At 44.1% G+C, this 25,024-nt stretch overlaps 3 protein-coding genes and 1 non-coding gene across 8 annotated transcripts in view; 2 read left to right on the top strand and 2 right to left on the bottom strand.

Annotated features, from left to right (window-relative positions):
• Nucleotides 1-8,494, bottom strand: part of BCAR3 (BCAR3 adaptor protein, NSP family member) — a 284,505-nt gene extending 276,011 nt beyond the window's left edge. For 3 of the 5 annotated variants that reach the window (XM_039460808.2, XM_074381404.1, XM_074381402.1), the window contains exons 1-4: nucleotides 8,408-8,494; nucleotides 7,043-7,165; nucleotides 6,547-6,761; nucleotides 4,845-4,942 (exon numbers count right to left, since the gene is read on the bottom strand). The gene's annotated coding sequence lies outside the window, so the exon portion shown is untranslated. Of the gene's footprint in view, nucleotides 1-4,844; nucleotides 4,943-6,546; nucleotides 6,762-7,022; nucleotides 7,166-8,407 lie in introns of all 5 variants that reach the window. The other 2 variants (XM_010343843.3, XM_074381403.1) reach the window with 2 other exon arrangements.
• Nucleotides 1,823-15,797, top strand: LOC141580467 (uncharacterized). Its single transcript, XM_074381556.1, has 4 exons — nucleotides 1,823-1,900; nucleotides 2,012-2,124; nucleotides 7,746-8,634; nucleotides 9,159-15,797. The coding sequence occupies exons 1-3, from the start codon at nucleotides 1,823-1,825 to the stop codon at nucleotides 8,380-8,382; spliced, it is 828 nt and encodes a 275-aa protein (XP_074237657.1). The 3' UTR covers nucleotides 8,383-8,634; nucleotides 9,159-15,797.
• On the top strand, nucleotides 8,979-9,063 carry TRNAR-UCU (transfer RNA arginine (anticodon UCU)). Its single transcript is given in 2 exon segments — nucleotides 8,979-9,015; nucleotides 9,028-9,063. It is a non-coding gene; the product is annotated as a tRNA-Arg (tRNA).
• The window catches only part of DNTTIP2 (deoxynucleotidyltransferase terminal interacting protein 2), a 21,322-nt gene continuing 11,619 nt past the window's right edge, over nucleotides 15,322-25,024 (bottom strand). The window contains exon 7 of the mRNA XM_003933289.4: nucleotides 15,322-24,833. Within this exon, the coding sequence (XP_003933338.1) occupies nucleotides 24,740-24,833 (94 nt within the window). The 3' untranslated portion in view covers nucleotides 15,322-24,739. The remainder of the gene's footprint in view (nucleotides 24,834-25,024) is intronic.

Raw genomic sequence — 25,024 nt, 5'->3', positions numbered from 1 at the left:
GGCTCCTAGTAGTCAATCACTGAATTAACCTACCAGAAGCCACCTTCCCCAGATTACTTGCTGGGTAAGGTGCTAAGTATCTTTATGACTGTGCCAGCTGAGTCAGGGCTTTCTACTTCTTGGGAGTCAAAAGCATCCCAACCAATTTACAGTCTAAACCACTAAAGCAGGAAGTCCCACGGTGACATTAGCATGTTATAGAATTCCTCCAGGGGTGCAGGAAGGTGAATTAGGAGAAGCAGCTGGTGGAGAGAATACAGTTAGGAGGCAGGGGTCTCTTTTTCTGGAGCTATCTGCCCTCTAATATCTTCCTTTTCCCTCCCACCCCTGAAGGGATTATTGACTGTTTTGGAAATGTTGAGAGGAATAATGCATAAAAATGTTATGCAAGTCAAGAAGATGTTGACAGGCAAAATACTGACTGTGTTCTGCTCTGCTGTTGCTGTAAGAGAAGACAGCCTTGGCAGCCTTGACCTGGTTGGGAAGTGAAGACAAACAGACAAGGAGCTTGTTTCACATACATAGAAAAGTGTCTCATTGTTTACTCGTCTATTACCCCTCACTAGAAGGTAACCTAGAATATAAACTAGAGTCCAGAAGATCAAGGAATTTGTCTCATTTGCAATATTCCTAGTAGTCGTTCCAACTCATGTTTGTTGAATGAACAAATGAACTCTCAGCCACTACCCCAGTCTGGCCAACGTGGCCTGGCCAACTTTACCATGTTCTCTCTACATCTTGCCTAAAGTGCCTCCTTCATTACCATTGCGAACAGTTCCCACAAGCACCATTTAGGACTCCTAAAGAACAAAGCAGTACGGATACCAACAGCTTCTGTCCACCATTTTCACTCAGAATCTCCAGTGCTGCTACCCTTTCTAAAGCACTGCTGGCATTGAACATGCAAGTCAGGGGCCAGGAGCAGCTCATCCATCCATGGCTGGTAGGTAGGTGGAGGCTGACTCCTTCAGCTAAAAAGGCCTGTTGTTTCTTCTCCCTCCGGAGAGGGCTGGGTTGGGCTCCTCCAACACGGAGGCTACAGGCGTCCGATGACAACTCTCAGTGCTGGGGAGAACACTGATCACGGTCCAGGAGCGCTCTCTGCATCCCTGGCCTTGCCACCGCCACCTCTCTCCCTTTGTTCTTCAGCCTCTTCCTGGAAAAGACCCTCACCCTTTCTTACTGGGCCTCTCTTCCTCCCACTGTGTTTCCTGGCTTAATTCCTCCCAGGCTGCCTGTCACAGTGACCTCTTTGTCTCCTCTCCCCCTTCCTCAGATGACATTTTTTTCATGCCTTCTGCAAGGTCAAAGCAATACCCACAGGGCCTTTCTTCTTCCTCATTTCTTCTGTCTCATCACAAAATGCACTTAATTTGAATTGAACCAAGTTTCCATCCGGGACCTCTGTTCTGTGTGCCCAGGTGGCCTGGGGGGACCATCCCTCTCCAGGGATAACTAAGCTATCCCAAGATAGCTGTATAACAGCAGCCTCCCTTGGCATATTCTCCCTCCTACCTACAGGGAAGTTTTGCAGGCACGAGCTTCTCTCTGAGCAAGAAAAGCAACCTAAACACGTAAAAGTTAAGGTCTCTTCAGAGCAGAAAGCAGAAGTCACCACAGCAGGAGACAGTACCATTTCTTTTACGGAAAGGAAACAGGTCATTCTCCCTGCTTTTCTGCACTCTCTGCCTGCCTCTTGCCGTGGGGATTCGAGGTGCCCCTTTTCTCTACCTTGAGCTTGGACTTCCATCCTCCTTCCCTCAGGCGAAACCTCTGGGGTCAGCACCCACAGGTGGGGCACTTGTCAACCAGCCCCCAGGCCATGCGAGCAGAGGAGAGGGCATCATTAAAGGGTACCTATCAGGAGAGAGGCTTGCTCTTTGACCCCTATCTGTTCTGGGTAACTCTGCTAACCTAGCCCCTCTAAAACTGTGCCTACTTTGAGATCCACCAAGATTCTGTTTCTGGCCTAATTTTTCCACATGCCAGCTCTCATCTTCCCTGACCACAGTTCCAGCCCAGTGGAAGCATTTCTGACTTGGAGCTGGATTCATCTTTCAAAGCAGAGAGTGAGAAGAAAATTCTCTCTCTAACTCTTGATGTACAGAAGGAGCTCTGCAAAATGTGAGCTGAATTTGGTGAAGAATGAGAGAAGGGATGACAAGCAGCAAGGGAAAGAGGAGAGAGGGAAGGAAGAATTCTGTTCTCTAGAGTGCCCTTACTCCAGAGTAAGGGATTCTGCAAGTTCTTATGAGAGGACGAGGGCATGTCTGGGAGCTCACAGCTTCTCCTGGCAGCCTCTGATGTTCCACACCTGCCTCATGAACTTCTTTCCAGACCCTGGAAACACCAGGCCCACCACCTCCTGTCTTTATTCATGCTGCCTCTTCTGCCTGAGCTGCACTTTCCTTTCCTCTTCCCTTTACTCATTCCTTCTCCTTCTTCAAGATCAGGTACAAATTTCTTCTGAGACCTTGCCACCCATCCCTTATCTATCACAGCTGCTGGTGTCCCTTTCTATAGGTCTGTCTACCAGTCTTTGCCCCCACTTCTTCTGTGATTTTGACAGGATTTATTATCTCTATTTGTCTCTCCCCTTCACAGCTTATTCATTCACATATTCACGCTTACTTCATTTATTGAGGGCCCACTGTGTGCCAGGAAGTGTTCCAGCAGTGATTGAGAGAGACCCGGCTCCTCATGCTGCCAGGTAGTTTGCAGTCCAGTGAGGGAGAAGACTTAAAAAGGAGTAAACAGACGGAGACTGTTTTGAGAAGGAAAGTTAGGGTGCTAAGGGAATATACAACAGGAGTTGGCAGCAGAACAGTCAGGGAAGCTCTCCTAAGGAAAAGACATTGAAGTTGAAACTTGAATAATGGAGAATCCCATGGCTGGGGAGAGAGATAGGGGTGTGTGTGTGTGTGTGCATGCACATGTGTGCATGCAGATTGTGTGTGTGTGTGCACGCATGTATGTGTACCTGGGGTACCTGAACAGGGGTTTCTGTTCAGGCTGAGCATGTGCACGTGCAAAACCTCCCCAAGCCCTCCCCTTTTGGGGCCAGATCATGTTCCCTTTATCCTTAGCTGTGATTCTTGTCCTCTTGTGAACAGGCTAACGGCACAGAACCATGCCTGACTTTGTCACCAGTACTCTGAACTCCAATGACCTTCACCGGTACCTGCTGCAACCAAGGCCACGTTGTGGCACTCTTTTAGACACTGCACTGAACTGCTCAGCCTCCATCATTTTCCCAGTCTTGACCTACCTTCTTCCTCACATCCCCTGAGTCTGGTTTCTACTCCTGTGCCCCAGCCACAGCATTCCTTGTATGCCAGTCGGTCCTAGGTTAGATAGCTCATTTTAAATGCAGCCTCCCTCCTTAATTCCCTCTCTCAGAATGCAATCTCTCTCTTCCCTAAAGTCCCATATTACCACACCTGCACCTCACTTAAAGACCTTTTTACTTTACATCACAGCTTTCTGTGTACGTGACAGTCTTTCTTTCTTTTTGTTCAGGGACTCCCAGTTGATCTTGGCTCACTGCAAATGCTGCCTCCCGAGTTCAAGCAGTTCTCCTGTCCCAGCCTCCCAAAAGCTGGGATTACAGGCACGCATTGTTGCACCTGGCTAATTTTTGTATTTGTGGTAGAGACGGGTCTTTACTGTGTTGGCCAGGCTGGTCTTGAACTTCTGAGCTCAGACAATCCACCCCCCTCGGCCTCCCAAAGTGCTAGGATTACAGGTGTGAGCCACCGAGCCTGGCCTGTCATCCTTTCTATAAAACTTGTAGGCCAAGCACATGCTTTTTTCATCTTTGTATGCCCCAAGGTCAATACAAGACCCTCAGACAGCTTGCTGAAGAGATGAAGAAATCATTCAAATTAAATAGGATGCAGCACTCTCCCTGACCCTCTAGCCCATTCCATTCAGCCTACACATCCCCTCCTATAGTAATCACTCTAAAGCACAGCCTTTCTCATGCCAGAGGGGAACCATTGCCACATTCCTTATCCTGAATCAAGTTTGCTCTAACCCCTTTTGCCATATCTGGCCTGGATCCTACCTTCCCAACCTCATCTGTTGACACATCCTCCATCACCCCAAATTGTACTTCCATAAGGACCCACTCAACCCTCATTTTTGTCTTGATGCCTGGTTTTCTTCATCCCAGAAAATTTTCTTTTCCTTCCCCTATTCTTGGCCACCTAATGTGGTTTGGCTATTGGCCTGGCTCAATAATCAAACTCAGCACTAAGATATTTTAGGATGAAAAAGGCCTTCATTTCATTGTTTTGAATAGATTTTAGGATGAAAAAGGCCTTCATTTCAATGTTGTGAGTAGATTTTATCCAGCAAGAAATGAGTCTTATTAAGTCCTAAGGGTGGACGGTATCCTTGTTTGGGGAAATCATGTGGTGGGACAAATGAAAATAAAAATGTGTGCACACCCTCTTGCCCGCCTGAGTGGCTGGGTGGGGGTCGGCCTACACTCAAATAAAATAAAATAAAATAAAATAAAAATGTGCCTAAGGTTCTAGAACTGAGAACTGAGGAACTGAAGCTGAAGGTAGATGTTTTCAATCTGAGAAGCTGTGTTCTGTTTGGTAACAGAAATGAAATGTACAGTTGAGTAGGAGTTGGGTAGGGAGCTGTAGAATGTCCCTCCAGTTGCAACAAATTTAGCTGATGCTGTATCTGTACTGTCCTTTGTTTCTGCAGGATGTGGGATTTCTTTTTTTTTTTTTTTTTTTTTTGTTTTTTTTTTTTTGTTTTTTTTTTTTGGGATTTCTTTATTGAGAATTGCTTACTAATATAATAGCAAATGTTTGTTACACACTTACCATGTGCCAGGACCGAGATAAATCCTTGAGAGGATTAACTCTTGCAATTCTCATAATAATTTTATAATTTTTCAGGCACAGAAGTTAAGGATCCTGTCCTGCAAATAAAGGTAGAACCAGATTTGAACGACAGGGGCCTGACTCCACAGGCTGTACTCTTAACCCCTACTATCAGTTTTTGTTTTAACAAGCTCACCCTTTAAAAATTCCTTTTTCGGTATGTTTTGTAATTAGTACAATAGTTCGTGCTTATTCTTTGTGGATGTAAACTCCAAAAGTTTTTACGGGTAGGGATACCCCATCATTTTGCCACTTTTTCACATGCTACCGTGCTTCATTTGCTTATTGCTTCACATTCATAGACTGTAGTTCTCCTAGGGAATTTGGAGTGTCCTTGAAGGCAGGAATTATGTCTTAAACTTTCACTTTATTCCCACAGTAGGCCTAACTGTATTGTCTCTAAATATTCATTGAATTGAATTAAACTGGTACTCCACAACCTTATCCCTCTGGAGCAAAGCAAAGCTAATGAAAAAATATATACAGCAGAAGTACAGTTGATTTTTAGAGGTTCTGGGAAGGCTGAAATCACTAACCACACAGTAACTTAAAAATAATTATGCTGTACCAACATTAAAGGTGTTACTGCAGATTCCCAAAGATGTATAATGCAACTAAACTTTAAAACACCAACATACTGGGTGCGGTGGCCCACACCTATAATCTCAGCACTTTGGGAGGCCAAGGCAGGCAGACCAAAAGGTCAGGAGTTCGAGACCAGCCCTGACAACATGGTGAAATACTGTCTCTATTAACACAAAAATTATCTGTGGCACATTCCTGTAATCCCAGTTACTTGGGAGGCTGAGGCAGGAGAATCACTTGAAGTAGGGAAGTGGAGGTTGCAGTGAGCCAAGATTTCGCCATTGCACTCCAGCCTGGGTGACAGAGCAAGACTCTGTCTCAAAAAATCAAAACAAAACAAAAACACCAACATGAAGCTGTGTTTAATTTAGGGCTTTGCTCTCCAGCAAACTCAAACTGCGGATGTGCAGAAATTAATCCAATTGAAGGTGTTATAAACCATGCTTTGCCTCCCTCTGTTGGCAGAAAGGAAGAAGCTGCTTTTTCACTTTCGAGAATTCTTGGTTCAGGTTGTATAATGGCTGTTTACTGTATATACAGCCTGAGAAAATTCAGCCAGATTAGAAAAGGCGAAGACAAAACCCACCGAATCTTTCTCCCCAGATGGCAACTTAATACTCTTTTCTTTTTTCTTACATGGTAACATTGCTACCTATAAACTGCTTATTAATTGTTCAGAGAACCACCACACACCTGACCATGTTTGGCTGTGACTTTCCCAGTCTTCTTCTTCTTCCTTTTTTTTTTGAGGTCTCACTCTGTCACCCAGGCTGGAGTGCAGTCGTGCGATCATAGCTCACTGTAACCTCAAGCTCCTGACCTCAAGTGATCCTCCTGCCTCAGCCTCCCAAAGGAGTCTTCTAATTGCAGAGCACAAAGACTACAACCTTGATAGCTCACAGGAGGCTGTACTCAAGCCTGGTTTTCCCACACTCACTGCTAACACTGTATCTCCAATATTTTCCATGATATAAGATTTATTTTGGTCTCATCTAGTAGAAGAAATAAAATATCTAAAATTATTCATTTGATTCATTAAGTGGAATTAAACACATACACATCTTTCCTTAGTACATCGTTTCATTCCCAATTCTTCTCAATTGTCACTTAATCACGTCAAGGACTCCTCATCATTTGAGAATTGGCTCCAACACCACCAGCAGAATTCCTCCGTATGGTTTTCCCACGGGCACACAGAGCACCTCCTCTCCCACTGGGCTGTGAGCAACTCCTAGGACCAGTGGAGACTCTTGAGATGCCACCAGTGCCTGTCTTATTTCAGAATTCAAAAAAGATTTGTTTAAATAAATACAATTTAAAACCATATTTCATTTTAAGGGCTAATTTTATCCATGTGAGAATTCCCCATGCATGCAATGTGAAGACATTTTATTAAAGGGGCATAACAACGTTTTATATACATATATATATATATATACACATACACATATACACAGCATGCTGTCAAGAAATTTTGTTTACATTACAGTAGGATTAAACAGGCCTGGCACCAAACAGCGTTCTGCCACTTACTGTTTGGAGAAGTGATTTACCATTAGCGTCCCTGCACGTTCTTGCGATGTGCCAAGTTGCAAGACCCTGATCATACTTTACTTGGGCCATTTCTCAGCGTTGTGTTTGCAGCGAGCAATCTTGAGGGATGAGATAACGTCTCCCTACGGAACAAAGAGCAGGCTTGCTTAGTGCTCACTATAACATGGTGGGTTCCCGAAGCTCAGCATACCTCTTCTCTAATGCAAACATCTTGTGTGTAAGCATTCATCTGGGCGTGTGCTTCATTCCTGTGAGAATTAGGGTCCAGAGAGCCAACATAAACATGGTGACGCTCTGGATACTGCTTTTGTTGTAATAGTCTTTTATCTCTGACTCAGAAGTCTGGGGTGTGCTGTCAGCATTGATAAAACTCTGAAAGCTAACGTGTTAGTTTGCAAACATAACAAAATATCAGCTTCTTCACAGTTCTCCACGCTCACTAGCTGGGTGTCCCTACACGAGTTCTTTATCCTGTCTTAGCTGGTTTCCCTCCTTTATATTCTAAAGGAGACGTAGTGTGCACCCGCCTCATAGCTTAGTCTTGGGGTTAAGTCAAATATTTAAGACCGTAAAATCCCTACCACACTACTCTTCCCGGGAGTTCCCTTTCCCTTGCTGAACTCTGCCAGAGACTATTCTGCAGTGAGGCAGGGGGGTAGGGGTGGAGCACTGGGTGGGCAGCGGCTGGCGGCTTTGGTGCAGAAACAAGCTTTGGACGCGCGAGAGAGCGCGCCCAGCGGCAGCCAGGCGAATCCTCCGTGGGCGGGGCCGGGACGGCGGAGAGCAATTTGGAGCGGGGCCGGGCGTTCGGTTTCGCTGCGCCAGTTGCACAGCAACCACGCGGCTTTTACTTAGCCCGTCTATTTCGAAGGGCTTCGGGGTCTTGCGGATGGGGATCACTGCGGACACTGGAGATCCGCTAGCCCCCACCCAGCCACTTCTCAGATCCGCGGCGACCGCACCCTTCCGGGCATTGACGCCAGGCCTTCTGCCGTCCCCGCCGCCCGCACCCCCGGGAAAGCCCGCGGCCGCGCTCGGGAGCGCGCCCTCCGGCCGCACGCACCCGCACACGCATGCTCCCAGCGCTCCCACGCGTGCTGTCACCCTCCCAGATGCCGCCCACACAGCCGCGGGCCCCCGGCGCGCGGGCTCGGGACGGCTGCGCAGCGTCCTCGGAGGCAGGTGCTGGGGGCAAAACGACCTCTCGGAGGATGCCGCGGAGCGGGGCGCGTCGCCCCCCTCAGTCCACCAGAGCCCGGATACCTCCGAAATTCGGCTCTGGGTCTGTGGGGAGCGAAATGCAACCCAAACCCCGTTTTTCCGATCCCCGCGCAAATAAAACACGCACAAGCACGCACACAGACCTCGCCGCGGCAGGTCTAGGCGGCCCGGGCCGCGAGGGAAGAGCCCAGGCCCGAGAAGGGGTCGCAGCCTACGTCTCGTAGCCCAAGGGGCGGCCGCTCGGCCTCTGCCGCTCACTGGCGCGACGTAAGTGCTCGGCGTCACCGACCCGGCTTAACGGTGCAACGGCCGGCCTGGGCCTGCGACTCCGGGGTCCCGGCCGGGCGGGAGCGGCCGCCGGAGAGACCTGGTAGGCGGGGCGCTTGGGGCAGGAAGGGAGCCGGGGAGGGAAAAGTGCGACCGTGATTTGTAGGGCTGGGCCCGGACCCGGCAGGAGACCGGGTTGCGGCTGCTCTCACACTGACCAGCCGGGACGGCGGACGGCGGCCGCCCTTCGCTCAGCTGGGTCGCCGACCTAGTTGAGGGGCGACCACTGCAGGGAGGTCGGGAGCCTGCGGCCCGTGTCTAAGGCGGATGGCAGTGCCCTGAGCGCGGCGGCGGGGTCTCGACACTGACGACTAGAAAGGCGGTCGGAAGAGAGCGGGACCGTCGCCTCTGGCTTAACATGGCAGATGCGCCGAGACTCCAACAGGTGGCTCCGTGGCGCAATGGATAGCGCATTGGACTTCTAGAGGCTGAAGGCATTCAAAGGTTCCGGGTTCGAGTCCCGGCGGAGTCGTGGTGTTTTTTTTTTTTTCCGGTTTCCCCTACAATTTATCTTCTGCCCCAATCATGTCTGCTTTTTTTTTCTCTCTCTCTCTTTTTGCTAAACAGCTTAATTCATCTCTCATTCCCTGCTCTCGCAGTCACTGCATTACGGTCCTTTCCTCTCAAGCGGGTCGCAGGGTCCCGCGCCCCTCCGCTCCCCGGGCCTCGGTGGCGCAAGGTCCGGCTCAGCCGACTTGGCAGTCGATCTGTCCTGAGATGAGCGGTGGCAGTGGCAAAGGAAAAGAAGCGACAAAAAAGCGGTTTTGGCCTAAAGAAGAGTGCAGGGGAGGCCCGAATCTCGGGTGACACCTCCGCGCCTTGAGCGGGGCTGTGGCTGCGAGGGAGGGATGAGAAAACGCGCCTATGCCCTGCGTGGACTGTGCCAGCTGACTACCTCTCATGGAGGCTTCCAGATGAGCAGGCACCCGAATCCCAGCGGGAGCCCGTCAAAAATGGAGATTCTTCTGTCACTGTGGGACTCTAATTCGGTCAGTTTGGGGTGGGGCCCAGGAATCTGCATTTATAAGGTCGCCCGCTCCCCTCCCCCATTATTTCAGTGTAAAGCGGTTCAAGGCCCACTGCCCATCAGCTCCTCAGGACAGGGATTACTGTATCTCTTTTTCTGACAACTCTTGGCTTTGCACAAGCTTAGCAAATAATGAATGAATGAAACCTTAAAACTCATAAAATACAATGAAAGATAATTCACACAAAAGATGCAAAATCCAAAATTGTCAAAAAGGGTACAGGGAAAAGTAAACATCCTTATTATTCCTATAGGCCAGACTTGCAATTCTCTCCACAGGCCATTAGTGGTAATGGTTTCTTGGAAATATTTTCAGATTTATTTTATGATGTCAGCATTTTTAACATCTATTATGTCATAACATTAATATTATTGATACATGTGACATGTATCCTTTTAAAAACAAAAATGATTGTATGCTATACTTGTTTTACTTAGGAATACATATAGAGCTGCCTTGTTCCATTGTGCATACCTATGGTAATGATTTAACAGTCCCAATAGTTGGATATTTAGATTTCCAGTATTTTCCTATTACAAACAATGCATCAGTGAACATCCTCGTTCTTATATTATTGTAAACAAGTGCATCTGTCTGTAGGACAGATTCCTAGAAAGTTGAATTGCGGCTGGCACAGTGACTCACGCCTGTAATCCTAGCACTTTGGGAGGAGGCCAAGGTGGGCAAATTACCTGCGGTCAGGAGTTCAAGATCAGCCTGGCCAACATGGCAAAACCCCATCTCTACTAAAAATACAAAAATTAGCCAGGCATGATGGCACATGTCTGTAATCCCAGCTACTGGGGAGGCTGAGGCAGGAGAATCACTTGAGCCTCAGAGGTGGAGGCTTCAGTGAGTCAATCGTGCCACTGCACTCCAGTTTGGGCAACAGAGCAAGACTCCATCTCAAAAAAAAAAAAAAAAAAAGAAGAAAGTTGAATTGCTGGTTCAAAGTTTTGTATATTCTTAATCTGTACATTAGTAGATATTGGCAAATTGCTTCATAGAGATTGTATCCATTTTTCTCTCCCTAGCAATGTGAGAGTGTCTGTTTCCACACAACCCACATATTCTCAAAAGGTGGCTTCTAGCTGTGATTTTAATTCATGTACATATATTTTAAAATAAATTTTATTATTATTACTATATTTGAGATGGTCTTGTTCCGTTGCCCAGACTGGAGTGCAGTGGCACTATCACAGCTCATTGCACACTCAACTTCCTGGGCTCAAGCAATCCTCCCACCTCAGCCTCCCAAGTATTTGGAACTACTGGCACATGCTAACATACTCAGCTAATTTTTTAATTTTTTTTTGTAGAGATGGGGGGTCACCCTGTGTTCCCTAGGCTGGTCTTGAACTCCTGGACTGAAGTGATCCTCCCATCTTGTCCTCCCTAAGTGCTGGGATGACAAGCGGGAGCTACTACGCCTGGGCTGTGTCTTTTATTATGAATCAAGATGATTATCTTTCCATACATAGAATAATTTGTAATTTTTTCCCATAATTTCTCTGCTCTTGAGTCGTGTTCATTATTCTATGGTATCATGAAAAACAGCCCTTTGTGACATATATTACAATTCTTCTTCAGTCTGTTATTTGACTCCGTTTGTGGTATTTTGTTTTCCTGTCTTACAAAAATTCATGTATTTGGATTTACCAATCTTTTATGGCTTCTAGGTTTGGGGTCATACTACACTCAGATTATTAAGTAATTTCTTTAATGGCTTTCCTTTTATGGTTTTATCTTTGCTTCATCTGGAATGTGTTTTTGTGTAAGGAGTGAAGTGGAAGTTTTGTCCCAAAATCACTTTTAATGAACACTCCTCCACAACGTAATTTGAAGTGCCACATTTATAATTTCCTAAATTCCCACATGCATATGGGCTTCGGGATTCTCTGCTGCATATGGGTTTCTAGATTCTCTGTTCTATTCCATTGACCTTTCTGTCTTAATTTTGATTCACTAGAACTATGCCGTTTTAATATCTAGTAGGGTCGGTCCTTTCTCATTACTTTTGTTTAAAGATTTTTCTACCCATTCTTGAATTATTATTTTTCCCATCTAATAATACTAGTTAGCACTTATTTGGTATTTGTTATATGCCAGCTACTATTCTCAGTGCTCTATGTATCTTCATTTAATCCTCTCGACAGCTCTACCAGGCAGGTATTATTATCCTCTTTCATGGAAGTGGCATCTGAGACAGAGAGGTTAAGTTACTTGTGTAAGGATACACAGCTAATAAGCAGCAAGCCTGGATGAGAACCCAGGAAGGCTGGGTCTATGGGTAAAGCCACAATTCTTTATCATCATTTCACATGAGCTTTAGCTACAGCTAGTCCAGCTCTAATTTTAGGAGGTATTTTTGTTGAAGTCATGTTATATTTATAGATTAAAACAGAATTGGGCCAGGTGCTGTGGCTCATGCCTGTAATCCCAGCACTTTGGGAGGCCAACATGGGTGGATCACTTGAGGCCAGTTGTTTTGAGACTGGCCTGGCCAACATGGTGAAACCCTGTCTCTATTAGCTGGGCGTGGCGGCACATGCCTGTAATCCCAGCTGTTTGGGAGGCTGAGGCATGAGAATTGCTTGAACCTAGGAGGTGGAGGTTGCAGTGAGCTGAGATTGTACCACTGCACTCCAGCCTGGATGACAGAGCCAGACTCTTTTGAGAGAGAGAGAGAGAGAGAGAGAGAGAGAGAGGAGAAGAGAGAAGAGAGAATGAGAATTGAAGTAATTAGGATGTTGAGTCTTCCTGTGTAAGAGCAGCAAGAGGAAATAAAAAACAGCTATGCCTTTTCATTGTTCAGTAGTAATTATGTATGTTTATTACTATCATTGTATGTGCTCTTCTGGAGTGTGTATCTTGACTTTTTTTAAACTTTATTCCCAGATAGTTTATCTTTTTTGGGGGGGGGAATTGTTTCTTCCACTCTATTTTGTAACTGGTTATTATTTATATATCAGAAGGCTTTTGATATTTTAAATAATAATTTTATATCTCATTAAATTATCTTACGATTTAAAGTAGTTTTTCAGTTCAAAATCACAATGAGATACCATTTCACATCCAGTAGGATGGCTATAATAAAAAAAAAGACAGACAGGCCAAGCATAGTGGCTCATGCCTATAATCCAAGCACTTTGGAGGCCAAAGCAGGTGGATCACCTGAGGTTGGGAGTTTAAGACCAGCCTGACCAACATGGTGAAACCCTGTCTTTATAAAAAATAAAAATTGCACTTTGGGAGGCCGAGGTGGGTGGATCACGAGGTCAAGAGATCGAGACCATCCTGGTCAACATGGTGAAACCCCATCTCTACTAAAAATACCAAAAAAAAAATTAGCTGGGCATGGTGGCACGTGCCTGTAATCCCAGCTACTCGGGAGGCTGAGGCAGAATTGCCTGAACCCAGGAGGCGGAGGTTGCGGTGAGCCGAGATCGCGCCATTGCACTCCAGCCTGGGTAACAAGAGCGAAACTCCGTCTCAAAAAAAAAAAAAATTAAAAAAAAATTAAATAAATAAAAATTAATATTAAAAAAAGACAATACAAGCGTTGGAAAGTTTTGGAACTCTCATACAGTACCAGTGGGGTTGTAAAATGTGTGGCTTTTTTGGAAAACAGTTTGGCAATTCCTCAAAAAATTAAATACTAGAGTTACCATAGGACCTAGCAATTCCACTCCTAGGTATATCCCCAAGAAAACTAAAAAACTGTCCACACAAAAATGTGTACAGGAATATCCATAGCAGCATTATTTTTGTTGTGGTGGTTGAGACAGGGTCTTGCTGTGTTGCCCAGGCTGAGTGTGGTGGAGTACAGTGGCATGCTTACAGCTCACTGCAGCCTCGACCTCCCAAGCTGAAGGGATCCTTCCACCTGAGCCTCCCAAGTAGCTGGGACTACGGCCATGCACCACTACGCCCAGCTAATTTTTGTATTTTTTGTAGAGATGGAGTTTTGCTGTGTTGCCTCAGGCTGGTCTCAAACTGCTGGGCTCAAGTGATCCACTTGCCTCAACCTCCCAAAGTGCTGGGATTATAGGTGTGAACCACTGTGCCCGGCTAACATTGTTTTTAATAACCAGAAAGTAAAAACAATCCAAATGTCCATCAAATGATGATTGGATATACAAGATCTGGCATATCTATTTGATGAAATTTTATTCAGCAATAAAAAGGAATGAAGTAGTGATTCATGTTACAATACTAATAAGCCTTGAAAACATGCTAAGTGAAAGAAGCCAGCCACAAAAGACCACATATTGTACGATTCCATTTATATGAAATGTCTGAAATAGGAAAATCCAGAGATAGAAAGTAAATTAGTGGTTTCCAGGCATTGGGAGTGGGGAGAATGTGAAGTGACTGACTGCTAATGGATATGGGGTTTCTTTTTGGGATGATGAAAATGTTCTGGAAGTAGTGGTGATAGTTTCAGAATTGTGAATATAGAAAAATCCATTGAATTACACACTTTTCAAAGGGGCTGAATTTAAAAAAGGAAAAGTAGTTTTTCAGTTGACTAAGTTGTGTTATCTGGAAATAGCCTCAAATTATAAGTTTACATTTTCCTTTCTAATTGTTATGCTTCATATTGTTTATTGTCATAGCATCAGTGAGTACAGTATGTCCAGAAAATGTTAAATAATTTTTCAGAATAATGGTGATAGTAGACTTCTTTGACTTGTTTCTGGTCATTACAGAAATGGAAATGTTTCTCCACTAAGCATGATGCTGGCTTTGGGGTTGGTGTGGCATATGCACACGCATATTGTATCACATTAAGAAAATACCTATCCCTATTTGTCTATAATCTATGGGGATTTTTCTTTGATCTAATATTGTCTGCTATATTAACAGATTTTCTAATATTTAACTCATCTTACATTCTTGAAATGATCCTATCTGGTTGGGATGTATACTTATTTTAATATTCTAACATTTTGTAATTTTTGCATATTTAGAAAGATTGACTTTAATTATTATTATTATTATTTTTTTTGAGTTGGAGTCTCACTCTTTCACCCAGGCTGGAGGGCAATGGCATGATCTCGGCTCACTGCAACTTCCGCCTCCCAGGTTCAAGTGATTCTCCTGCCTCAGCCTCTCGAGTAGCTAGGACTACAGGCGTGTGTCAGTGCACCCAGCTAATTTTTTTATTTTTAGTAGAGATGGGGTTTCACCATCTTGGCCAGTCTGGTCTCGAACTACTGACCTCGTGATCCACCCGCCTTGACCTCCCTAAGTGGTGAGTCTCTACCTTAAATGAATAGGAAACACAGCATTGTTTGTAATGGCTCCCAAACTGGAAATAATCTAGATGTTTGTCTATAATACTCTGTTCAAAGAAAGTGTGGTAGAGGCATACAATTAAATACAATGCAGACTTTTTAAAAAATGAGAAAGATCCATATAGACTGCTGTGGAAGAATATCCAAGATTACATGAAAGATATGCAGATGAATATTTTAAATGAGATTCCATTTATGCTAAATAATGCCCATAGTAACAGTAGTAATTATGTATGTTTATTACTATCATTGTATGTGCATAGATAATTTCTAGAAAGATAGTTAACAATTACTTTAGGGTAGTGCTAGGTCAGGGGGAGGCAGTGGTATGAAGGGAGGGAGCCTACCTTTTTACTATATACTGTATGTAATGTTTCAGGTTTTTTTCTTAATAAGCCCATCTTATCTTTTTTTTTTTTTTTTTTTTTGAGACAGAGTCTTGTCCTGTCTCCCAGGCTGGAAAGCAGTGGCATCATCTCTGCTCACTGCAGCCTCTGCCTCCCAGGTTCAAGTGATTCTCATGCCTCAGCTTCCCAAGTAGCTGGGATTACAGGCGCCCCCCACCCCCCACCCCCAGCTAGTTTTTGTATTTTTATTCAGTATAGGGTTTCACCATGTTGGTTAGGCTGGTCTCAAACTCTTGACCTCATCATCTGCCCACCTCAGCCTCCCAAAGTGCTGGGATTACAGACGTGAGCCACCGTGCCCAGCCCCCATCTTATCTTTATGATAAAAAGTTAATTTTTAAAAAGTTAAAGGTAAAGCAAGAAAAAAAAATCTTAATGCTAAGGAGGAAGGAAAAAAGAGTATCTACCTGTTCCTGGATCACTTTCAGAAAGGTAGCTCTAATACTGCTTATCCATTAAAGATTTCTCAAACTTTTTTTTTTTTTTTTTTTTTTGAGACGGAGTTTCGCTCATTACCCAGGCTGGAGTGCAATGGCGCGATCTCGGCTCACCGCAACCTCCGCCTCCTGGGTTCAGGCAATTCTCCTGCCTCAGCCTCCTGAGTAGCTGGGATTACAGGCATGCGTCACCATGCCCAGCTAATTTTTTTTTTTTTTTTTTTTTTTTAGTAGAGACGGGATTTTACCATGTTGACCAGGATGGTCTCGATCTCTTGACCTCGTGATCCACCCGCCTCGGCCTCCCAAAGTGCTGGGATTACAGGCTTGAAGCCACTGCACCCGGCCCTCAAACTTTGTTTTTAAACAACATTTATTGACCCCTTATGCTCTACTATATGCTGGATCTCAGTGATTAATAAGCCCATTAGGAGCCCATCTGTTAAGCACCTCCGGGAACTCCTCCTGATACTACTGGAGAAACATAGAAACTAAATAACTCTTTTCAGAGTGATTCCAGCAGGGATTATATCCTGTATGTCTTGTACACTGTGTTGAAGAGTGTGGACTTTAACCCTAAAGACAATGGGAAACCAATGAGTAGTTTCTAGTTGAGAAGCAACAGGATCAGATGTGTGTTTTGTATCATCTGTCTGGCTGCAACGTGGATCACAGATTGGAATAAAACAAAACCGGAGGCTGTAAGACCAGTCCAAGGCAGTTGGAGCTATCTAGGAAAGAAAATGATGAGGGCTGGAACCAGGGAGGTGGTTTGGACAGAAAGTTAAGTATACAAACTGGAGATGTTTCAAGGGAGGCCAAATAGATGGGCCTTGATGAATTAGGGATGTAAAGGAGAGAGAGGGAGCAGTCAGAATGACTCCCATTTCTAATTAGGCAGATGGGTGGGTGCTGAAGTAGTCACTGAGACCACAAATAAAGGAGAGAGAACTCGGTTTGGGGATGGGGGTGGAAGTGGGTTCAGATTTGCAGGTGTTGAGTTTGAGGTCTCTGCAGAACATCCTGGAGATGTACACCTGGCAGCTGGATATACAATCCCAAGCACATAGCAGCCTCTCAGTAAGTATTTACAGAATGAAAGAATATCAGGAGGAGAATTACAGGAAGGGACATGTATAGGGAGAGAGAAGGAGACGAAGAGAAGGTCTGCAGCTCAGCAGACAGATCGATGCTTGGGATTTAAATTTCAGTATCCTACAGGTGGCATTTGAAGCTCTGGACATAGGCGAGATCGTGCAGGGAGAGTGTAGAACAAGAAAAGATGAGGGCTGAGGACAGAAACCCAGCACAGACATTTGAAGGACAGGCAAAGAACAAGTCCTTCAAAGAGACCAAGCAAGGGTGTCCAGAGAGACAGGAAGAGATGCAGGGAAAAGGTGTTTGTCCAAGAACCAATGGAGCAAGTTTCCTCTGGAGGAGAAGGGAATCAAGAGGAAAAGAGAAACACCTAACATTTTTTGAACACCTGCTTTATGCCAGAAACTTTATTTAACCTTTACCATTTAATTATTCCTTAATTCTAAGAAATGTGCATTATCCTCATTTTACAGAGGAGAACGTTAAGATGCAAAGGTGTCCTGGCAGTCAGGTAAAACGATTAGCCTAGGAATGGTAGAAAAATGGCTGTCCTTCTGAGGCAAGAGGGAAGGGGGCAGACATAAAAGCATGAAAGTAGAGAGGGGACAACTGAAGGTGTTCATGTTTGAAGACCTAGTTTCTTTGTGCTCTCTTTTACAGCACTACCTCATATCTAGGACCCCAGGAAGGTACTGACAAAGCAGAAGTTGCCTTAAAGGATGAGACACTCCCATCTTTTTGTCACCTGTGACCAATACAGATTCTAAAAGATCGGAGGTGAGGAGCGGTTTCATACCAGTTTCCTCCTTATCTGGGGCCTTCTACATCCATCAGTTTATATTTTAACCTTCAATATGTAACTTTTGAGTAGTAGTTTGCGCAATGAACCATGCACGAAGGAAATACAAACATGAGTGAGATAGAGTGCATTTTCTTAAAAGTTGAGCATAGCCGGGCGTGGTGGCTCAAGCCTGTAATCCCAGCACTTTGGGAGGCCGAGGCGGGTGGATCACGAGGTCGAGAGATCGAGACCATCCTGGTCAACATGGTGAAACCCCGTCTCTACTAAAAATACTAAAAATTAGCTGGGCATGGTGGCGCGTGCCTGTAATCCCAGCTACTCAGGAGGCTGAGGCAAGAGAATTGCCTGAACCCAGGAGGCGGAGGTTGCGGTGAGCCGAGATTGCGCCATTGCACTCCAGCCTGGGCAACAAGAGCGAAACTCCGTCTCAAAAAAAAAAAAAAAAAAAAAAAAAAAAGTTGAGCCTAGTGAGGGACGAGAACAGACTGGTGATTTTATTAATTAGGATTGGTTTTGGCTATGACAGGACATCCACAGTAATGGTGGACTTTGTAAGATAAAAGCTTTTTCTCTCTCATGTAAAAATAGCAGCTACCAGGGAATAGCAGCTACTTAATCATGAGAGATCCAGGTTCCTCCTTCTTTTTTTTTTTTTTTTGAGACAGAGTTTCACTCCTGTTGCCCAGGCTGGAGTGCAATGGCACAATCTTGGTTCCCCACAACCTCCGTCTCCTGGGTTCAAGCAATTCTCCTGCCTCAGCCTCCCGACTAGCTGGGATTACAGGCATGCACCATCATGCCTGGCTAATTTTGTATTTTTAGTAGACATGGGGTTTTCCATATTGGTCAAACTCTCCATATATTGGTCTCAAACTCCCAACCTTAGGTGATCCGGCCACCTTGACCTCCCAAAGTCTAGGATTACAGGCGTGAGCCACCGCGCCTGGGCCTTCTTATTCTTCCATCCTCAAAATGCAGCTTCCACTTCCTGCTCCAAGATGGCTGCTTCTGGTCAACATACCAGGAGCCATCAGGTCAATGTACTAGCTTGTGGGAAGGAGATGAAAGGAGAGAGAAGGGCCCTATTCCAACCGCATCCAACTTTGAAGGACAGTTCCTAAAAGTTACACATACCACTTCTTTCTACTCACATCCCATAGGAAGGTGGGAATTACAGCTTTTCGCTCAGGTGGCCACACTGTCAGCTAAAAATCAAGTGTCCCGTAACTACAGAAGAAAGAGGAAAAGTCCAGCAATTTCTGCTAGTGATGCTGAAAAGAGGTGTGCAGACAGCTGTAGTACAAGACAAGAATAAAAGTGTGACAAAGAGATGTACACTTACTAATTCTGTGACCAAAGAAAGGTTAGTCAACCTGTGTCTCAGTTTCTCACTTAAATAAAGTGGGATAATAGCACCTACCTTATAGATTTGCCAAATGCCTAAATTATTACATACAAATGTTACATATGTACATACGAACCTAGGTACAGATGGGTAACGTAAAAATTTTATTTTTAAGTCCTTAGAATAGTCCCTGACTCTTAATAAGTGCTATACAGACACTTGTCAAATAGAAATAAGTGGAGGAAAAATAAGCACAGGCTAATGGGAGTATACACATCAGTGGAGACAATCTGAAAAAGGCGTTCTGAAGCATGTGGACTCTCGGCTCTGTGGTGGCTAGGATGACTGCCTTTCCTGTGCACCACTAGAACCTAGTGTGGTGCCTGGCTCAGAGGAGATGCTCAAAGTATTGGTTGCTGAATAGGCTTCATGTCATTACTATTTTGTTAGGTGAAATGGAGGCAGGAAAGATATTTTAGGTGGAATTAACCATATGAACAAAGACATAAAGGGTGAACCTGTCATGGTACTTAATGTGCATGGAACTCAGTATATGTCAATTGAATGAACACTCAGATTGAGTAATCTGGTTTGGCTGAAATGTATCAGTCAGGTTCAGACAGAAAACCACATCACTCTAGAGAATTTAATACAGGGAATTGTTCCACAGGGAACAGAAATGCTGAAAGTGTTGGCAACTCAAACTACTGCAACAGTAGGAAACCTGTCACCACTAGTGCCAGAGGAACAATGGGAGATGGCGTTACCAGAACCTGGAAGCCCGAGTCATCTGGCTGGTGAGGGGGCTTGGAACATGGTGGGGCCGCAGCCCAAACCAAGGCAGAGGAGAGAACTACCCTGGTTTCTCTCCTTCTTTTGCCCCTAGGTCTTCTGTCAGTGTCTTACTGGGAAGCCAGTGGGCAAGGGAATCTGGAAAATGTAGCTTCCTGCAATCCAGACGCTCCAGAGCAGAGCAGAGAAAGAGCTGTAAAAAAGAGCTGAGAGAGAAATCGGCAAATAACTAGCACAAGTGAAGTTTAGGGCACGAGCAGGGAGGCAGTGAATATAAACCCGTGGTGGTGTCATTTTGTGGAGGGGCTTGAATGTCAGGTCTTGAATTTAGGGCGTTCTGTGTTTCATTAGGCAGAACTGAGCCATAAAAGATAAAAAGCAGTATGGCCTCATTAAAACTGTTTAATGGGGAGGCTGGGGGAGAAAAGGGAAACAGTAGCTTCCCTTTGAGTACTTGTTACTTGCTAGGCACAGTGCTAATTTTTATTTAATCATCTCAGAAAGATGATGTGCCTGTTTCTAGATATGTTGAATTTGAGATAACTTCCTGGTACTTCATATGGGTAATTTGCACAGTTAATCTGAAATGTGAGTCTGCAACAGAGGGTGGGGGATAGAGATGTAAGGATGGAGACTCGGGTCTTCTGAAGAGGTGAGAACAGAAGTTGAAGGAGAGGAAGGACAAGATATTCAAGTCAAACAGTATAAAGATGATGAGGGCAGGCATTAGGGAAACCAGTAAGTGGTGGATAGAGTAAGAAAATAAAGAGCGGGTAAGAGAAGCAGAAAAGATGATCTTCTTGCAGAAGCAGAGAAGCTCAAGCCTCAAGAAGGGGGGAAGATCAGTAGTGTTAAATGACATTGCGTGGTTAGAAGGGATAAAGACTGAGGAAAAAAAAATTGACTATAGCAGTGAGGAGGAAGGAACAGTCTCTCTATACTGGCGGGGTCATGAGGAGCTAAGGCAGTCTTCATCAGATGGCCGTGGCTGATTCAGTGAAGGAGAAGTAAGGAGTTTGCTAAGGCTAGGCGTGAAAGTTGGGTTTTGGGAGAACGGAAGTGTCCTGTATCTCCTGTGTGCTCTTTGGGTATAGAGGCTGCATTAGCTGCACTGCTGTACCCAGTGCTTATATAATGCACAGGGCTCAATTACGTGTGTTGGCTGACTTGCAGGATGAATGAATTTGGCAGAAAGCATTTAAAGTTAAATAAATGGATTGTGGAGTAGCAGTGAAAACCCAGCAGAGGGTCAATCCTTTCCTGAATCTCAATAATACAGACTGACAATAGTGTTTTCCTCGACTGGGATTGGTAGGTAAAGAGTAAGAGAAACCACAAAAGAATAAAGAGACTAGTGGGGCATACAGACTTTTTGAAATATTTGATGAATTGGGTCCAGATTTGTTAGGGAGAAAAATGTATCTTCATGGGGATAGAAGATTCAGAGAATGAATGGCTGAAAGGCTTGAAATCATTTCACAATGTTTAGGGGTTGAGAACCAGGCATCAGAATTTTGAAACTATCATAATAATTCCAAAGTGCAGCCAAGGCTAAATTGGAGAGAACTGAAGGGAAGGCTAACAGGATAACAGATTTGAGTAGTCTAAGAATCTTGACCACTGAATTCTCAAATAATGAGTCTAAGGCCATCATGGTGATTCATTAAAGTGAACAGGAAATGAGGGTAACTGGAATTCATAAAATTGAGCCTGAGGAACTATACGGCCATCTTGATTTGAAGGTATATCTTGTATCTCCTCCTAGGAATTCTCTTTGCACAAACTGATGTAATCTTACATTTCATAGTTCATTTTGAGATGTCTCATTTCTTTGATAGAGCACTGATATGCTTACAACATTTAATTATAGGTCATGGTATTGACGCTACTCCTTGGAAGCATTTCTTCACTTTAAAAACTGTGACAATGAGAAGAACTGCACTTTACGTTTTAATTAGATGCTTGGGGGAATCGGTCAAGATTAGAAAGTCCATTTTGTTTCAACCCTTACTGAAAACTTTCAGTAAAGGTATTAATCTAATTAAATAGTAAGTACAAATTTTATTAAATAAACAACTGGATGTTTTTCAGTGGTTTGGGATCTATTGTAGGTAATCATTCTGAACAATAGTTGTCACTGCCTGAAAGACTGAATACCTGGTACATATCTCAGAAATGTTAACTTTTTTCCCCATTATATTTTAACCTGCTGCTTCCAAGAATGGAATCTCATTAATTTATACCGGTTACTAAGGATATTTTCCCAGTTTTCAGTAACAGGAATATTGGTGTTTCTCTAGAGCAGCTGGTTTATCATACAGCAGAACACTGAACACAAAACTGACTGTGTTAGAACCTAGCCAGAGCCCACCTCTATCAACTGTAGTCTTAACAGCATCTACTTTGTCTTAAAAACATTTTGGGCCAGGCATGGTGGCTCACACCTGTAATCCAAGCACTTTGGGAGGCCGAGGCAGGTGGATCATCTGAGGTCAGGAGTTTAAGACCAGCCTGGCCAACATGGTGAAACCCTGTTTCTACTAATAGAAAAATCAGGTTGGGGTGGTGGCAGGCAGCTGTAATCCCAGCGACTCGGGAGGTGGGAGAATCGCTTGAACCAGGGAGGCAGAGGCTGCAGTGAGCTGAGATCGTGCCACTACACTCCATCCTGGGTGACAAAGCCAACAGTCTCAAAAAAAAAAAAAAAAAAGGCATTTTGGAGCCAGATGGTATATAAGTATAGCATTCTTTTAGAAATCTTTCAAGATCTTTCTTGGATATCTTGAAGGTCTCTCACCAGCACACCTGACTGTGGCAGCCCTTTGTACTCTTTACACTTTCTGGTATATCTTAAGCTTTCAAATATTTCCAGTTGGCTGGGCATGATGGCTCACACCTATAATCCCAGCACTTTGGGAGGCCAAGGCAGGTGGATCACTTGAGGTAAGGACGGCAAAACCCCATCTCTACTAAAAATACAAAAATTAGTTGGGCATTGTGGCATGCCCAGTAGTCCCAGCTACTTGGGAAGCTGACGCATGATAATCGCTTGAACTTGGGAGGCCAAGGTTGCAGTGAGCTGGGATGGAGCCCCTGCACTCCAGCCTGGGTGATGGAGTGAGACTGTCTCAAAAAAAAAAAAAAAAAAAAAAAAAAATTCCAGTAGGTGAACTGAGTTTAGTGACACAGGCCAAAGTCAGTAAAACCTGTTTCTCAAAAGCCTTGCTTATTAAAAAGCGAAGCACAAATTCATCCATTATCGAAATATCCAGATATTTGATGAAGGCCAGAACCACTAAAGGAGACAATTCTCTCATACTAGGTCCTTCTTTTATCCAGTAGAAGGCAAAACATTATTCCAGAAATAAAACTTTTTTTTTTTTAATAAAAGAGAACAGACATAGAAGCTTCCCTAACTCCACCTATGAATGCTACTGTCAGTTCTGCTATTACTAGGTTGTGACTCCAAGCAGTAAATATGAGACTTCATATTTGCTAAAATCTCAAGGAAGCTGTATACTGGAAAAATAGGGGAAAAGTGCATAGTGATGTAAAGGAAGCTACAACTCACCAAGTATTAACAAATGACAAGCACTCTTTGGGTGCCAGAAAGCAGCTTAGCCAGGGTGTATACTACTTATGCCACTGTAGAATAGGTTGAAGACCTCCTGGCCAACCTAAAATATTGTTTAATCCCATTTTACTTGGACCACAACATTGAATCTGGATAAAAACCAGTTATTCCTTCCTGTTTCAGTAGCCAAAGAAGGAAAACAGATCTTCTGCCCAAGCTTTCTAGGTCATTTCTTCGTATCCCAACTTTCTGGATCTGAATTTTTTTTTTTTTTTTTTTTGTGGCAGAGTTTCACTCTTGTTGCCTAGGTTGGGGTGCAACGGCATGATATCAGCTTACTGCAACCTCCACCTCCCGGGTTCAAGCAATTCTCCTGCCTCAGCCTCCCAAGTAGTTGGGATTACATACCACGCCTGGCTAATTTTGTATTTTTAGTAGAGATGGCGTTTCACCATGTTGGTCAAGCTGGTCTTGAACTCCCGACCTCAGGTGATCCACCCGCCTCAGTCTCCCAAAGTGCTGGGATTAGAGGAGTGAGCCACCACACCTGGCCTGGATCTGAATTTTATAGCTAACTATAGGACATTGCCTCTCTATCACCTCTCATCCCCTACACAGACACACTCACACATATACACATAAAACTACCTATTAATTACAATAATGTTTATATATCTTTGATATCTTTGATCATTTTTAAAAGTTCTTTGAGTATGTTAGCAAACTTTATTCTTCCTAAATATCTTTTAATTAAATTTTCTTTAAATAACTAAGCATTGAAAACTTTACAAACTCAGTTACCTTAAAATGGTTGGGATTCTTTTTTCTTTTTCTCCTTAAAGAGTCTAAGTCAGGGTGGGTCTTTTGTAGACAGCCCTATTTTCCAAGGGCATGTAATCAATTCTCAAATCAACTTTTTTCAAATAGGAATTCCTGTATGAACAGGACCAGTCTATGGTACATTAATTTAGATGATGGTACTAGTTTTCAAAACATCTTTAATAGGCTGGGCATGCTGGCTAACCTCTGTAATCCCGGCACTTTGGGAGGCTGAGGCGGGCAGATCACCTGAGGTCAGAAGCTTGAGACCAATCTGGCCAACACAATGAAACCCCGTCTCTACTAAAAGTGCAAAAATTAGCTGGGCATGGTGGCATGTGCCTGTAATCCCAGCTACTTTGGAGGCTGAGCCAGGAGAATCATTTGAACTCAGGAGGCGAAGGATGCAGTGAGCCGAGCTGAGATCACACTACGGCACTCCAGGCTGGGTGACAAGAATGAGACTCCATCTCAAACAAAAACAAAAACAAAAGTCTTCAGTAAATAAAGGAGCGATGTAAAATGTTGCAGTTTGCACCGTAAATCTTAATTGCGAAATTTCTTCTTCTTTCGGAACCTTTTTCCTGCCGCATTTGCTGCTTTTTCAGCCATGATCTCCGAGTACTTCCTTCGGTTGTATCTGAAAAGCAAAACCAGACCTTTATGTTTGATATATCAGACATGACAAGTTAATATAACCTTGGGGTAGAAGTTGGGAATGGAGTGGTGGACAAGACAAGTGGAATCTCTGCCTCATAAAGCTTGCTTGCAATCTAGAGAGAAAAAATGCCAACTGTCGTAGGAAGAATTTTCGAAAACTTTCAACCACTA

Source organism: Saimiri boliviensis, chromosome 11, assembly GCF_048565385.1.
Source record: "Saimiri boliviensis isolate mSaiBol1 chromosome 11, mSaiBol1.pri, whole genome shotgun sequence".
Classification (NCBI taxonomy): Eukaryota; Metazoa; Chordata; class Mammalia; order Primates; family Cebidae; genus Saimiri; species Saimiri boliviensis.
This window is presented reverse-complemented; position numbering and strand designations above follow the sequence as displayed.

What these genes read in the sequence shown, in the direction of transcription:
- LOC141580467 (XM_074381556.1), top strand. Translation starts at nt 1,823, where the DNA reads ATGCGAGCAGAGGAGAGGGCATCATTAAAGGGTACCTATCAGGAGAGA. An exon ending in TTGACCCCTATCTGTTCTGG is followed by an intron (nt 1,901 to 2,011) that starts GTAACTCTGCTA and finishes CCCTGACCACAG; the next exon opens with TTCCAGCCCAGTGGAAGCAT. An exon ending in CAGAAGGAGCTCTGCAAAAT is followed by an intron (nt 2,125 to 7,745) that starts GTGAGCTGAATT and finishes GCTTTGGTGCAG; the next exon opens with AAACAAGCTTTGGACGCGCG.